The sequence below is a fragment of the Stenella coeruleoalba genome (assembly GCF_951394435.1).
Source record: "Stenella coeruleoalba genome assembly, chromosome: 6".
Taxonomy (NCBI): Eukaryota; Metazoa; Chordata; class Mammalia; order Artiodactyla; family Delphinidae; genus Stenella; species Stenella coeruleoalba.
Window position 1 is genome coordinate 119,513,126 of NC_137151.1, and position 14,438 is coordinate 119,527,563.

At 49.6% G+C, this 14,438-nt stretch overlaps 1 protein-coding gene across 2 annotated transcripts; it reads left to right on the top strand.

The window, feature by feature from the left end:
• The first annotated feature begins 421 nt into the window (after window positions 1-421).
• Window positions 422-10,789, top strand: LOC307188057 (uncharacterized protein C2orf72). 2 transcript variants are annotated; one of them, XM_079924773.1, is made up of 3 exons: window positions 422-1,152; window positions 4,921-5,031; window positions 7,971-10,789. In XM_079924773.1, exons 1-3 carry the CDS (start codon window positions 549-551, stop codon window positions 8,108-8,110), a joined length of 855 nt encoding a protein of 284 aa, XP_079780899.1. In that variant the 5' UTR covers window positions 422-548; the 3' UTR covers window positions 8,111-10,789. The 2 variants fall into 2 exon arrangements, with proteins under 2 accessions (XP_079780899.1, XP_079780898.1); XM_079924772.1 differs by having other exon boundaries at window positions 424-1,152; window positions 4,918-5,031; window positions 7,971-10,788.
• Window positions 10,790-14,438: the final 3,649 nt, after the last annotated feature.

Sequence of the window (14,438 nt, forward strand, 5' to 3'; positions counted from 1 at the left end):
TCTTTTCTCACCTCACTACCCCCTTATCTGGTGCCCTGCCCCACCCGCCAACTTCACTTCAAAGCAGCAGTCACCGGCAGCCCGGCCTCCAAAACTTCCTGTCCCCGAACCATGAGAACTCAGAAATCTATCTGCTCCAGGCCTCAGACCAATCTAGCTTGTGAAGGTCCATTTGCTCACATGATAATTTTCTGTCTTCCTCTACCTTCGGGTCCTGTACACCTAGTAGGTGTTCAATAAATGTTGGATGGATGGATGGGTGGATGGATGGATGAACGGCTCAGTTTCCCCGCGTCTGCCGCAGGGACTGCGGGAGGCGCCACCATTAGAGGCCTGGGGGAGAGCCTCCGCTCCCGCCCAGCAGCCGGCTAGAGCTGGGCGATCCCGGCCCGCGGGCCGGGGGCCGGGCGGGGCGCAGCCCTCGGGGGCGTGTCCTCCCGGCCGCCGCCGCCGCCGTCTCCGCCGCCGCCGCTGCCGCTGCCCCCTCGAGAGGCAGGCAGCTGGCCAGGCAGGGCAGCAGCGGCCGCAGAAGGCGGGAGGCGGCGAGCATGGAGCGCGAGCTGGAGGCGCTGGCTGCTCGGCCCGCGCGCGCGGCTGAGCAGCCCTTCCAGGCGCTGGTGGAGGCGGCGGGCGGCTGCGGGCAGGTGTTGCTGGTGGGAGAACTGTGGGAGCGCGAGCAGAGCCGCGCGCTGCTGTGGGACTTCGCCCGGGCGGTGTTCCCGCCCCAGCAAGCCGCGGGCAAGCCGGGCGGCGAGGCGGCCGAGGGCGCGGGGCCCGGGGCGCCGGGGGCGCAGAAGGTGCCCGCGACCCGGGCGCGCGCCATCCGCTCACCGCTGGTCTTCGTGCTGTGCCGCGCGTCATCGCTGGCAGCCCGGGAGCCGCGGCGCCACCTGCGGGAGATGCTGCGGGACGTGCGCAGCCGGCGGCGGCCCGGCGCGGCGTTGGTCGGGGTGCTGGTGGCCGAGGCGGAGCCCGAGGACGCGGTGGCTCCGGAGCTGCGGCTACTGGAGGCGCTGCTGCGCACGGTATTCGGCCGCCAGGCTGGAGGCCCGGTGCAGGCGGCTGCCTACTGCCCCGGCCACCCGGCTTCCAACTTGACTGTTCAGGCGGCCGCCTGCAGGGCCCTGCAAGCCGCCGGGCGCTTGCGACCAGGTGAGTGGGCTCTAGGTCCCGGACGGCGTGGGCGGGCGGCGGCTGGGGGAAGGCCAGCTTTTTTGGCCAGCTCCCCCCTCATGGTACACCGAGGTAAACTGAGGCCAGGAGAGAGGAGGTGCCTAGCACTAGGCCTCCCAGGTAGGGCGGAGCGGGCCCTGGGCAACGGGCCGAGTCTGTCCCGGGTGGATCCTGAGTGCAAGGGATTCTGAGTGCTTAGGAAAGCCGAGGGGGCAAGCAGAAGTCAGGGGAGGTTGGTGGAAAGAGGGCTGGACTGAGCTGGGCACAGATCTGGGATTGGGGGGGGAGGGGAGGAGGAGACGGGAAAGCCTTGGGATGCACCAGTTTCAAGGTGGGAGGAGGACAAAATTGGGACTAGGGGGATATCCGGTGCCAGGAGCTTCTAGGACGCTCACAGCTAGGGATGCGCTAGAGACGCGACGGTGAAACGCCGCGGGGTCAAAAGAAGGCAAGGAATAAATGCCGGGGACTTGGAGGTGAGGGGAGAAAGGATGTGAGGGACTGAGGGCCTAGAGTTTACCAGTCCTTCTTGGCTACCCAGTGCAGTGTCTCCCTCGCTTCCCTCCCCACTCTCCTGAAGTGTGGGGAGGGGAGTACGGGTCTTCTCCCAGCCCCAGTGACTGCTGCCATCAGCAAAAGGGTCAGAATCTCGTCCATCCGGATACACAGGGTTTTACAGAAGGTTTCCAGTGCCCCGAGATTAAAATATGGATGTTAAGTACAGCTGGATCTGGCAAAGCGGTGAAAAGCCGGAGTGATTTAGCTTCTAGCTTCTAGCTTCCTTCCCCCCACTCCTCTCCATCACCTGCCGCCCTCCAAGCTTTCCAGCCTCTGCCAACCTTCTTGCTAAAGAGTTAATGACGACAGAGGCTGTGTTCCGCCTCCCTGGGCATTGGTGTGTTAACTCAGCAACTGGGTGATGCCAGACTTACAGGGGTCGGGGGTGGGGCTTTTCCTGCAAGGAGACCTGGTACCTCTGATGTCGCAAATGTCACAGACTTACCTGCCAGCGTGGCCTGCCTAGGTGAAGACCATTCATCTCAGCTGTGGAGCCTGCCCTAACCTTCTCCTCCCCTTCCCGCAACTCTTCTGTTGAGTCTGTGAGGAAGCCAGCTAAATTTGAAACACAAGGACCAGCATTCTGAAAGACATGGAGAACGTCCTGAGGTGGACTGTCATTCGGGTTGTTGCTGCCAGCACCTTTGCTGACCTGGCCCCATGGGGAAAATTTTCTGTCCCCTAATGAGCCTGTGCCTAGAAATTCTCTGAGCCCTTTGTCTCTTAGACATCTCTTATTCCCAGGGAACAACTTTTTTTTTTTGAATTTTATTTTATTTATTATTTTATACAGCAGGTTCTTATTAGTTATCCATTTTATACATATTAGTGTGTACATGTCAGTCCCAATCTACCAGTTCATCCCACCACCCCCCCATCCCCCACCCCCAGGGAACAACTTTTAATTCCCCAGAGCCAAGCTTGCTCTGGGCTCCTAAACTTTTTTTACATTGCAGTTGCCTCAGAGAGAAAAGCCTTTTCTTCCATCCTCCTTTTCCTGACCAATCCCATCTCACCATTCAGAACTGGACTTCCTCCTCCAGAAAGCCCTCCCTGACCCGCCCACTCTCATTTGCAAGTTCACAAATGAAACCCGAGCCTGCTTCTGCATGGTTTTGTCACTTTCCCTTGTGAGTTTAATCACCACTGTATTCCCATTTCCTGACACCCTGCTTGGCATGCAGAATCCTTGCCTCTTTTTAAACACTAACATTTCAAATTTTTAACATTTTGCAAGGGAATCATTCTATATATTGTGTTAAAGTCGATTGTACTTTTATCAAAACATACTGAACATGAAACCTTTCGTTAATGACTAAAGGTCACGGGTGTAATTATAACTCATTGTCCAGTAATTTCTTCCAGGCTTTTGCGGTGGGTTGCACCATGGATTCATGCTCCTGAGGTTTTGCTAGTGCTTGCGGAGCTTTCCAGTCTCTTTCTCACTGTCTGATGCCTATTCTTATACTTGTAGGTTGCCTGCCTCTTGGTAGTGCTCTTTTACCCAGTTTATGCTTAATTCAGATGCATTTTGGTTGAAAAACAAGGACCCAATCTTTTTAGAATTGGGTACAGATTAAGAGTAAATTGGCCCCAAGTGAAGAATTATGAGAAAGGATTTTCTGTGTCTTGGCTCTCCGGAGTCCTTTTTTAAAACTTTGTTCCAGTTGACCTTATTCCAGATGGTTAGGGATCTCAAGTAAATCCCCAGATAACTGAGGTGGTACTATAATAAGGAAACTCGAATCGACATGTAATTGTTTTGTGTGTGATTATCAAAAAAGATTAATTCTATTTCTATTAAGAAATAGTTTGATGGCCATTTCAAGAATAGTTGAATGGCCATCATTAAAAAATCTACAAATAATAGGGACTTCCCTGGCAGTCCAGTGGTTAAGATGCCTCACTTCCAATGCAGGGGGCGCGGGTTTGAACCCTGGTAGGGGAACTAAGATCCCACATGCTGCGTGGCCCCCCCGCAAAAAAGTCTACAAATAATAAATGTTGGAGAGGGTATGGAGAAAAGGGAGCCCTCTGTACTGTTGGTGGGAATGTAAATTGGTGCAGCGATTATGGAAAACAGTATGGAGTTCCTCAAAAAAATAAAAATAGAGTCGCCCTATGATCCAGCAATTCCACTCCTGGGCATATACCCAGACAAAACTATAATTCGAAAAGATACACGCACCTCTATGTTGATAGCAGCACTATGTACAATAGCCAAGACATGGAAACAACCTAAATGTCCATTGATAGATGAATGGATAAAGATGTGATATATATATATCACATTGTGTGTGTGTATGTGTGTATATATATATATATATATATATATATATATACACAAAATGGAATATTACTCAGCCATAAAAAGAATGAAATAATGCCATTTGCAGCAACATGGATGCAACTAGAGATTATCATACTAAGTGAAGTAAGTCAGAAAGAGAAAGACAAATACCATATGTTATCACTTATATGTGGAATCCTAAATGCGACACAAATGAACATACCTACAAAACAGAAACAAACTCTCAGACATAGAGAACAGACTTATGGTTGCCAAGGAGGAGGAGGGGTGGGGGAGGGAAGGATTGGGAGTTTGGAATTAGCAGATGCAAGCTACTGTATATAGGATGGATAAACACCAAGGTCCTACTGTATAGCACAGGGAACTATATTCAGTATCCTGTGAAAAACCAGAATGGAAAAGAATATGAAAAAAGTATATATATGTATGACTGAGTGACTTTGCTGTACAGCCGAAATTAACACAACATCGTAAATCAACTAAACTTCAATAAAATTTAAAAAATAGTTTGAACTACAAATCCGGGGGTAGGGGGGCAATTACTGCTTCTTGAGTTTTTTCTTTGGTGCTATGTAATTGTAATTAATTTCATGTCATTTTTGTTACTGTAGTTTCTCCAACATGGTACCTACATAGAGTTTTTGCAAAGATGAAATTAGGTAATAGGTATATAAAAGCAGTCTTTCTTTTTGGTTTTTTTTTTTAAAGCTCAAAAACCTACCCCCTTTTGCAAATCAGAATCTTTCTTTTTTAATCAGGCAGTTAAAACTAGGGCAGTTGACAGTTGAAGCTCTTGGGTGGCTGAACAGAAAGTCTCTCAGTCGTGTCATGCCCCATCTGACCCCACTGCCTCTTGGACCTTGTGTTCTTTCTAGCAGAAGGAGCGTGGGAGAGACCCGGCCTCCCAGGACTGCTGGCATGCTTTTCCTGGGGTCCCTGGAGCCGGGGGAAGGACCCAGATGCCACTTCCCCCAGTGACCCAGCTCAGGGTGAGTGTGTCGCCTTCCTGGCTTCCTGGACCCTGAGGGGGGCCTGGGGTTAAGGTCACGTGCACACAGTGGACCATAGGGATGGAGTGGCCCACCATTGGCGAAGACGTTGCCTTGTGCGGGACGTGGGGATGAGCAACGTGAGGTGCCTTGACCCCCAGGCAGCCGGCACTCAGGCTGGGTCATCGGGGCTCTCGCCCCAGGAGTCTCTGACTAGGGAAGGGGTTGTGGGCGGGGCTGGAAGACAGTTGCCAGACGTAGGTGATGGGGCACCTGGAGCCAAACGCATTGTCTCCCCTGAGGATCCAGGGAGTTTAACAAGTGACTTTTGAGCTGGAGGTTGGGGGATTTTCTTAGAAATGGGAAGATTTGGAGAGGGAACACCATGAACAAAGGCTTGACAGCATGATGTCAAGCTCAGAAAAGAGTGTCCTGGGGGTGAGGTGCAGAATGAGACTGGTGAGGGCCAAGGCTGAAGAGGAGAGTTGGAGTCACATCAGGGCCCTGGACCCAAGTCTGTCAGGAATAGGGAACCCTGGCGACTTCTGAGCAGGGGTGTGCGCTGATTAGGGTGTATAGCGAAGTGACTGGACTGCAGGAGCAGCGAGAGACCAGAGGCAGAGCCCACCTAGGGGGGGACTGCACCCTGCTGGAGCACTGAGGTCCCCACCTTGCTGGCTGTCACCTCCAAGAGGCCCTGAAGCTGTCTCCTCTCCCAGGCTCCCTCAATACACAGCAGCTGCTCCTTCCATCCTGAGGAGAATCTCCAGTCTCCTATAACATAACATAATCACAGGAGTGACTCCCAATCACAGGAGTGACTCCCCATCACCTTCGTCACATACCCAGATCTATGGCATGACCATCTCATCAGAATCACAGGCCCCACCCACACTCAGAGGAGGGGATTATGCAGGATAAGTACACCAAGGAATGGGAATCTTGGGGGCTGTCTTAGAATTCTGTCTACACAATTGAAAGCTCAAAAAATACAAAAGAAGAAACACAAATATTAAAAATCATTCATTTAATTCCCCCACTCCGAGTCAACTATAATTTAGGTAGACCATTCTGTCTGTCTGTCCATCTAGCTATCTATTTATATTGCCTTGTACTACTTAAATATTAATAAATTCACTTCTATATAATATATAAATCATCTGCAAAATACATCACATTTTAATATATTTAACTGCAAAAATGTTAACGTCAACCTCTCCATCATCATTTTGGATGTATCTGGAAACTAAAGGGGAAAAAAAGCAAAGGAATCATAAACATTTTTTTTTCTTTTTTTTGGCTGCGTTGGGTCTTCTTTGCTGCGCTTGGGCTTTCTCTAGTAGCGTCAGGCAGGGGCTACTCCTCATTGCAGTGCTCAGGCTTCTCATTGCGGTGGCTTTTCTTGTTTCAGAGCTCAAGCTCTAGGGCACGTGGGCTTCAGTAGTTGTGACCACAAGCTCAGTAGCTGTGACTCAGGGGCTTAGTTGCTCCGCGGCATGTGGCATCATCCCGGACCAGGGCTCGAACCTGTGTCCCCTGCATTGACAGGCAGATTACTAACCACTGTGTCACCAGGGAAGTCCCCATAAACAACTTTATGTAACTCTTTGATCACCTCTCTCTGTAGCATATACCAAATTGTTTAGTCTCATGTAGAAGTGAATGTATTAAATGCAAATTGCGTGTGCAGGCTATACATAAACATTTATAATATACATAATAAATAGCAGATTATACATACATACATTTACATACACTGTTTTAGAATCTGCTTTCTTTATCAATAGCATACTGTGATTGTGCAGTATTCCACAGCGATAATTATATGTCAACATCTTTCATCTTTTTTTTTTGAGGTGATCGTAGATTCACGTGCAATTAATCTTACACAATTAATTGCATGTGATTACACAATTACACAATTGTAAGAAATCACATTAAGAGATCCTGTGTACATCTTGCCCAGTTTTCCCCCATGTACATGTCGCAAAACTATAGGATAATATCATAGCCTGGGTGTTGACATTGAAACAATCCACAGACCTTACTCAGATTTCCTGAATTTTACTTGTGTATGTGTGTGTGTGTGTGTGTGTGTGTGTGTGTGTGTGTGCATTCAGTCCTATGGAATTTTATACATCATTTTTATTTATTTATTTTTGGCTACCTTGGGTCTTCGTTGCGGTGCACGGGCTTCTCATTGTGGTGGCTTCTCTTGTTGCGGAGCATGGACTCTCGGCACGTGGGCTTCAGTAGTTGTGGCTTGCGGTCTCTAGAGCGCAGGCTCAGCAGTTGTGGCCCACGGGCTTAGTTGCTCCACGGCATGTGGGACCTTCCTAGACCAGGGATCAAACCCATGTCCCCTGCATTGGCAAGCGGATTCTTAACCGCTTCTCCACCAGGGAAGCCCTGTACGTCATTTTTAATGCCTGAATCCCATAATGTGACTGAGCCACAGTTTACTCAGCCAATCCGTTTGTCAGATATTGAATCAGTTAGGATGCTCTCAGCTATAGGTAAAGAAGCCATGACTCAAACTAGCAGAAGCAGACGAGGAATTCATCATCTCACCTAAAAGACAGTCTAGAGGTGGAGTCAGTTTCAGGGCTGGTTGATTTAGGGGTCCAGCAACACTTTCAAGGACCCAGGTTTTTTCCTTCTCTTTGCTGGGCCGTCCTCAGTGCTGTTTCCATCCGTATGCTGGTAGCAAGATGGCTGGAGCAGTTCCACTAATTATTCCTAATTATTTCCTTAGGATAAAATCCTAGAAGTGGAATTGCTGGGTCAAAGGGTATGTACATTTTTAAGGTTTTCGCTACGTATTTTGTTGTGTTTTTAAAGTAGAGAGTCACTGGGGCCAACTCCTTCCCTTTCATTCCCAGCTTACCCACTCATAAGCTTTATCTTCTCATTGGGTGATTCCTTCTCTTGTGTTCCAGGTAACTTCCAGGATCCTGAGGAGGAGCTGGCACTGACAGTCGTGTATCCCAATGGAGATTGCGAGGATCCCAGAAAGGGTTCAGTAGCCTGTGATAGAGTTGCCTCCACTCCCACTGAGCCCGCCGGAGACTTGAGATGAAGGCTGGACCCGTGGCTGCCCCGGCTCTAACCTACAGACAGGGGGCTGGCTCTCACTGAGCTACCCTGCCTCCGTGTTGACCTTGGGATGCTACAAAACCCCACCTTCCAGGGGGCTGTTGCATTGACCTGTTACCAGCCAAGCAGCGGGACTTACTAAGCTAAGCAGGACCTAAGAAAGTGTATCCTCCGGGAATCTGCCCCCCCCCCCTCGCATTTGCTCACTCTCTGGTCACTGTGGGGTTATTTTTTCTCTCTGTGCCGTGGTTTCTCTATGCCATTGAGACAGCTGGCTATCTGCTTTGAGGTTCTGCGGTGCTGTGACATCCCATGATTGTTTGCATGAGTATCCATCATTTCAAGAGCAGCTGGACTAGAAATCATCAGATCTGAGAGGGGAGCCTTGGACCTGTCACTCAACCTTTGGGTCTTCTGTTTCTCAAACACGTGAGGGAGCTACCAGCCTAGTGGCTCTCAGCCAGGGGCCAGGCTACCCGCTCCAGGCAGTATTGGAAATTTGTGTGTGTGTGTGTGCATGTGTGTGCATGTGTGGTGTGCTGGGAGAGTCACTGCAACTGTGGGACAGCCCTGGAATTTAGTGGGCATCTCACAATGTGCAGGGCAATCTCCAGCAGCACAAAATTGTTCCATTCAAAATGCCAATCATGGCAACTCTGAGAAACTGTAGATGAGACAATCTCCTCCCTGTCAAATTCTAGGAAGAGTCCCCCAGAGCAGAGAGAGTTGGGCTTCCTGGGGCTTTGGCTCCCAGGGCAAGGCAGAATAAAGATGCATTGCCACCCTGGGGGCCTTTAGGGCCAGAGCCAGTATGGTCCCTGTGCTGCAGGCCCAGGGTATAAATAGCTTTGCACATTCTTGAGAAGAAAGGACCATGTTTCTTCCTCATGTTGACATTAACTTTCTGTGCCGCGTTCTTTGAGAATAAAGATGCTAGGGACTAACCACAGCACCAAACAGAAGGAAAGTTAGGGGTATGGATTACAAGAGCATAGGATCTGTTCTCGATCTCAGGTCCTAACCCGAGGTCAAAGCAGATGAAGCCCAGAGGTGCCGAGTTCCTCAATCCTTTTTTCTCTGTTTATGAGTCAGTCAGGGTCAATGATGTTCCCTTAAAAGCCGGGAAGACCATCTGACTGTTCACTCAGAGAGGGAACTCTGTATTAACTCCCTTGTCTTTCTCACCTGCCCCTGGAGAAATCCAGTCTTTGGAATGGCAATCACAGCTCCTGATTTTCCCAAGTAGAAAGCACTGTCTAAGGGAAGCAGCTAAATTCATTCATTCACGCATGATTCACTCAGCAGACGTGCAGTTGTGCCCAGCACTCTGCAAGATGCTACGTAACTTGTATTAGTTATTTCAGTTCTTGCTGTGATGGCGACCAAATGGGGAATGGGAAACCTTCTGTGGCCGAGGAGCTCTTTGATGCTAAGGAGGGGCCCTCCCTGCTCTATGCCTCAATTTATTCTCTATAATAGGGAGCCTGGTCCATAGGTCCATATTCTCTATAATAGGGAGCCACACTCCATAGGAGTGTGAGGGCAGGTAGGATGACAGGAAGGATACAGCTGACTTCCTCCTACACAAAATGAATTGCTGTTGACTTTGTTTTAAAATGGGGAGCCCCATTCCTTGGACCTCTACCACCACGGCCACGGCCACCTCCCGGGAAGAGAGGAAGCAGGAGAGGAGCCCACGTTGCCTGTCAACCAAGTCCTCCAGCTGCCCTGAAGAGTGCAAGATGTGCGCCTGCGCAAGCTCGCCTGCACCCTGCTCTGATCCGAGTTGGATCCAGAATTGCATACAGACCAATTTCTGCCTCAGTGTTATCTCGACCAGAGGCTAGGGCTGGAGAGGGCTCTTCAGTACTTAATGGGGCCCAGAATGGTGTGTCTCAGTTAATCCAAAGGGAGTTTTAGACCAGTGCAATCAGCAGAGACATTGATACTACAGCCAATTTTATTGGTGCAGGTGCTGCAGCACTAGGAGTGGCTGATTCTGGTGCTGTTATGGGAACAGCCTTTGGCAGCCTCATCATTGGTTTCGCCAGAAACCCTTCGCTGAAGCAGCAACTGTTCTCACACGCTATCCTGGGATTTGACTTGTCTGAAGCTATGGGTCTCTTGTTTGACGGTTGCTTTCTTGATTTTGTTTGCCATATAACAGAAATTACTGCTTGAAATGTTGGCATTCATATTAATTACAGATATAATTCTGTGGATCTTACTGTGACTCGAAAAACAGTAGTATTGGTTTCATGGAAATGAGTGTTATTTCCAAAGTCATTTCATTAAAGATGAAAACGTTAAAAAATAAGATAAAATGGGGAGACTGGTATTTTTTTTAATAAATTTATTTGTTTTATTTATTTATTTTTGGCTGCATTGGGTCTTCGTTGCTGCGCGCGGGCTTTCTCTAGTTGCCACAAGCGGGGGCTGCTCTTCGTTGCAGTGCGTGGGCTTCTCATTGCAGAGCACGGGCTCTAGGCACGCGGGCTTCAGTAGTTGTGGCTTGTGGGCTCTAGAGCGCAGGCTCAGTAGCTGTGACACCTGGGCTTAGTTGCTCCGCGGCATGTGGGATCTTCCCAGACCAGTGATCGAACCTGTGTCCCCTGCGTTGGCAGGCGGATTCTTAACCACTGCACCACCAGGGAAGCCCCAAGACTGGTATTTTTGAAGCTGCTATATTTTTCTATTTCTCTGTTCATTTCTTTGTAATAATTTGGTTGAAGTTTTGTTATTTGATGGGGGGGGCGGGAGCTTTTTTTAAGTTAGGAAATTGTCTAAGGCAGAAGTCACATGACAGTAGCCTCTGCTGTGTTTAAAAATCTTCTGTATTTGTTGCCAACATTTGAAACTTGGGAGATTGCATGTAAAAAAGCTGGTTTTCTGGGTGAAGGATGGGGCATGTTGTCCTCTCCAGTGTCCTGCATCCCTCCCGCCCACCTCTGCCACTCCTCTGCTTCTCTTCATCTGAATATGCCATTGCCTGGTCCTGGTCCAGGTGGGCAAGTGAGTTTGCAAGCCTCTGGTATAAAGGGTGGTTTACTCATTATTTTTTCGTTACCTTCAGTATTTGCTGTGAATAGTTGAAGAGAGAAGGTCTTTCTTTACTGAGATTTGGGTTCTGCCTCCCAAATACCCATCTTTGCTTCCTTGAGAATGGCTAAGATACGCCCCATCCTTTCTGGAAATGTTGTTGCCGTCTTCTAGCAGACAGAAGAGCTAGGTAGCAGAAGGGATGGCTTTGGCAGTGGGTCTCTCCTCTAGGGACCCTTTACAAGGCACAAAGGTTGGGGTGGGCCTGTCTGAGGGCAGAATTAGGTCAGTGGTACCAGGAGCCATCGGTGAGGGGCCTCCAGTCAGGTCCCCGTGTGGGCCCTTCGGTGCTAATCTTTCTAATATGGCAGTGGTTGTGTTACTTCTGACTTGAATCAATAATTCCTAATATCTAATAAAACCAAACAGTACCTAATTGCCGGCTAATTGGAAACGGAATGGATCTTTATTCTCATAAAAGTGTTCCTTGAAGGGACCCTTGGGAGCAAGGCATCTGGTTAAATGGCAGATGGAATGGAATTCCATGGATAATAAATGGAATCGTCTGGCCTAAAGTCCCTCAGTCCTGCCCTGGGTGACATCTCCACAACCCTATTGGCTGGGATTGGAAAACATGTAGCTGGAAAGTGTAAGTAGATATTTAAAAAGAGGGTTTTTTTTTAAGAGATAGCATTTAACTTGGTGTTTATTAGGGTGTGTGTCTGCACACGTGAATGTCTAACGAGATAAAATGGCCTTAATGGAGTCTCAGAGAACCCTTTACACTACGTGCGTCACAGTTTCCTCTCAAAATATTTGTTTACGAGACCTTCTGCACAAGAATCCCTTGGTTATCAAACCAAAGTTTAAGGCAAAGCTGCAAAGGGGTCAAGGGCTGAGGCCCCTCCACCTGTGGTCTAAACAAGCCCCTCTTACCGGGGGCAGACCACCTAGGACCCCACCTCCCTGGGGAAGGTTGACAGTGGCCACGTGAACCTGAAAGCAGTCTGTACTTCAAAGTGTAGCAGATCCGTGCTGCAGGGCTGCCCCTGTGGTCAGGAGGCTGCACTTTGTCCTGTTTGGGTGGTCAGGAGGCTGCACTTTGTCCTGTTTGGGTGGTCAGGAGGCTGCACTTTGTCCTGTTTGGGTGGTCAGGAGGCTGCACTTTGTCCTGTTTGGGTGGCAAACATAGCCAGCACAGTAGAGGAGCCGGTTATTTTGTACCCAGATGACCCCCTTCTGACCTGGTTTTGTGTGTAAGTGGATCAAGGATTGGGACAGACGAGGAAGTTGGCCTGGGCAGCCTGCCACATGCTGACACGTGGAAAGTTCAAGGGGAAATGGAGAGGGCAGGTGTGACGCCCAGGACCCCACACGTATCCCTCTGATGCCTTTGGCCCCTGGGCCAGAGCCCTCTGGTTGCCTTTTATTTGAGGCTGCCTAATACGGAGGAGAAACAGACACTACCCCACTGGGCCATGCTGTGGTTCACAGGGATCTTGGAATTCGACTCCAAGGGACCATGGTGTGCGACTGGGCGCTAGGGCTGCTGTGGGTCCAGGGCTCTGGCAAAAGAGAGAATCTTGTCTGGCTTCCTCCCTGCGCTGCTCAGCTCCAGCCAGGGTTCCTGCTGAAGTGCAGACAGTGAATTTCAGAGACCCTCAGGCAGAAATGCAGATGTTCAGTCTCAAGTCATGCTTGTTGCTGTCCTGCTCTGCACTTACATGGAGTAATTAGGCGCTTAGCTTAGTCCTTGGAGCCAAGCCCTCAGAATGAGTCCTGGCTGCAGAAACTCGGTCTCTGTCTTGTCACATGAGTTCTTTCTCTCCCTCACTGTTTAACAAGGTCTTCTCAGAGCAGGGTGTTGCCTCAGATCATCACCCTAACCCCAGAATGCCTTCACTCTGACATCCCTCCCCTCCCCCGTCCCAGGTGCATAGCCCTCTCCAGAACAGCCCCTTGATCCCTGACAGGGGTGGGTCTCACTTTCAGATTCTGCCCCCTGATCTGGTCTGGCCCCGTACGTGCCACCAGCAAAGAGCAGCCATGATGGTGAAGCAGGCCAAGGGGCCAGGCCTGAATAGGAGGGCAGAGGGACTGAGACCTCGGGGTGAGTCTAGACCAGCCCTGTCTCAGAAGAACCTACCAGGCACATAGGTAGCTTTAAATTTTCTAGTATCCACATTAGAAAAAAAAAAAATCAAAAGAAACAGGTGAAATTAATTTTATGAACATTTTATTTAGCCCAGTATGTCCAAAATAGTATCATTTCAACTGTAAATATAAAAAAAACTTTAATGAGGCATTTTGCGTCTCTGAAACCCTGTGAGAACTTTACACTTACAGCCAATTCAGAAATTAAATTTTTATCCAATATACTTAATCTGTATTTAGAGTTCATTAAATTTATAGTTGAAAAAATATATTCACATCCTCAATTGTTCCAAAGATACTTAAAAAGTTTTCCAATGACTGAATTGGGTACCAGTCTTCAAATGTCAATAAAATACAATTTTAATTTAAAATCAGTTCCTGGGTTGCACTAGCCACATTTCAAGTGGCCACCTGGGTCTAGTAGCCACTAGATAGGACAGCCAGAGTGCAGGAGGTCTCGCTTGAGGGTTCATTGTGGCTCCTCCCACCCCTGGCCACTTGCCCAGAGCTGGTTGGTCATCATAGACCCGCCCCCCGCCCCCAGCCACCCCTCCCCCAGCGAGGGAACAGTGGCTTCCAGCATCACTTCATCGAGGGCAGACTTCCGGTTGCCCATGATAGGCGTTGCCCTCCTGGACCCTGTCCTTAGCGGGAAGAGAGGCCAGCGTCTCCGATGGCTTCCCGGGTTCTTTCGTGCCTCAGTCCATCCAAAACAATTACAGCCCCAGCTGGGCGTTTCCCTCCAACCAAGCACATACCTACGGGAGGCCCGAGTCACCGTCTGCGTTTCACGTTTCTGCTCCCTGAATAAACGCTTTTACTCTGAAAGCACGTGGCCGGCGTGCTGTACAGGAAGCAACCACTAGCCTCGTGGCCAGTTTTATTCCGCGCTGTTCTATGCCAAGCCCTTGATTAGAGCACCTCCCCTCACAAGCTGCGCCAGGTAGGTGGACCAGCCCCCTCTACAGCAGGGCTCAGGTGACCCCAGGGCTGCTGTGCAACAGGGATTTGATCCCTGGTGTCCTGGCACCGACACCGCCCTTTCCACCTTATCACTGTGCAGCTCAAAAAGCAGTCGAGCCCAGTCCTTGACAGGAGACCGAGCCCTCCTAAGACCC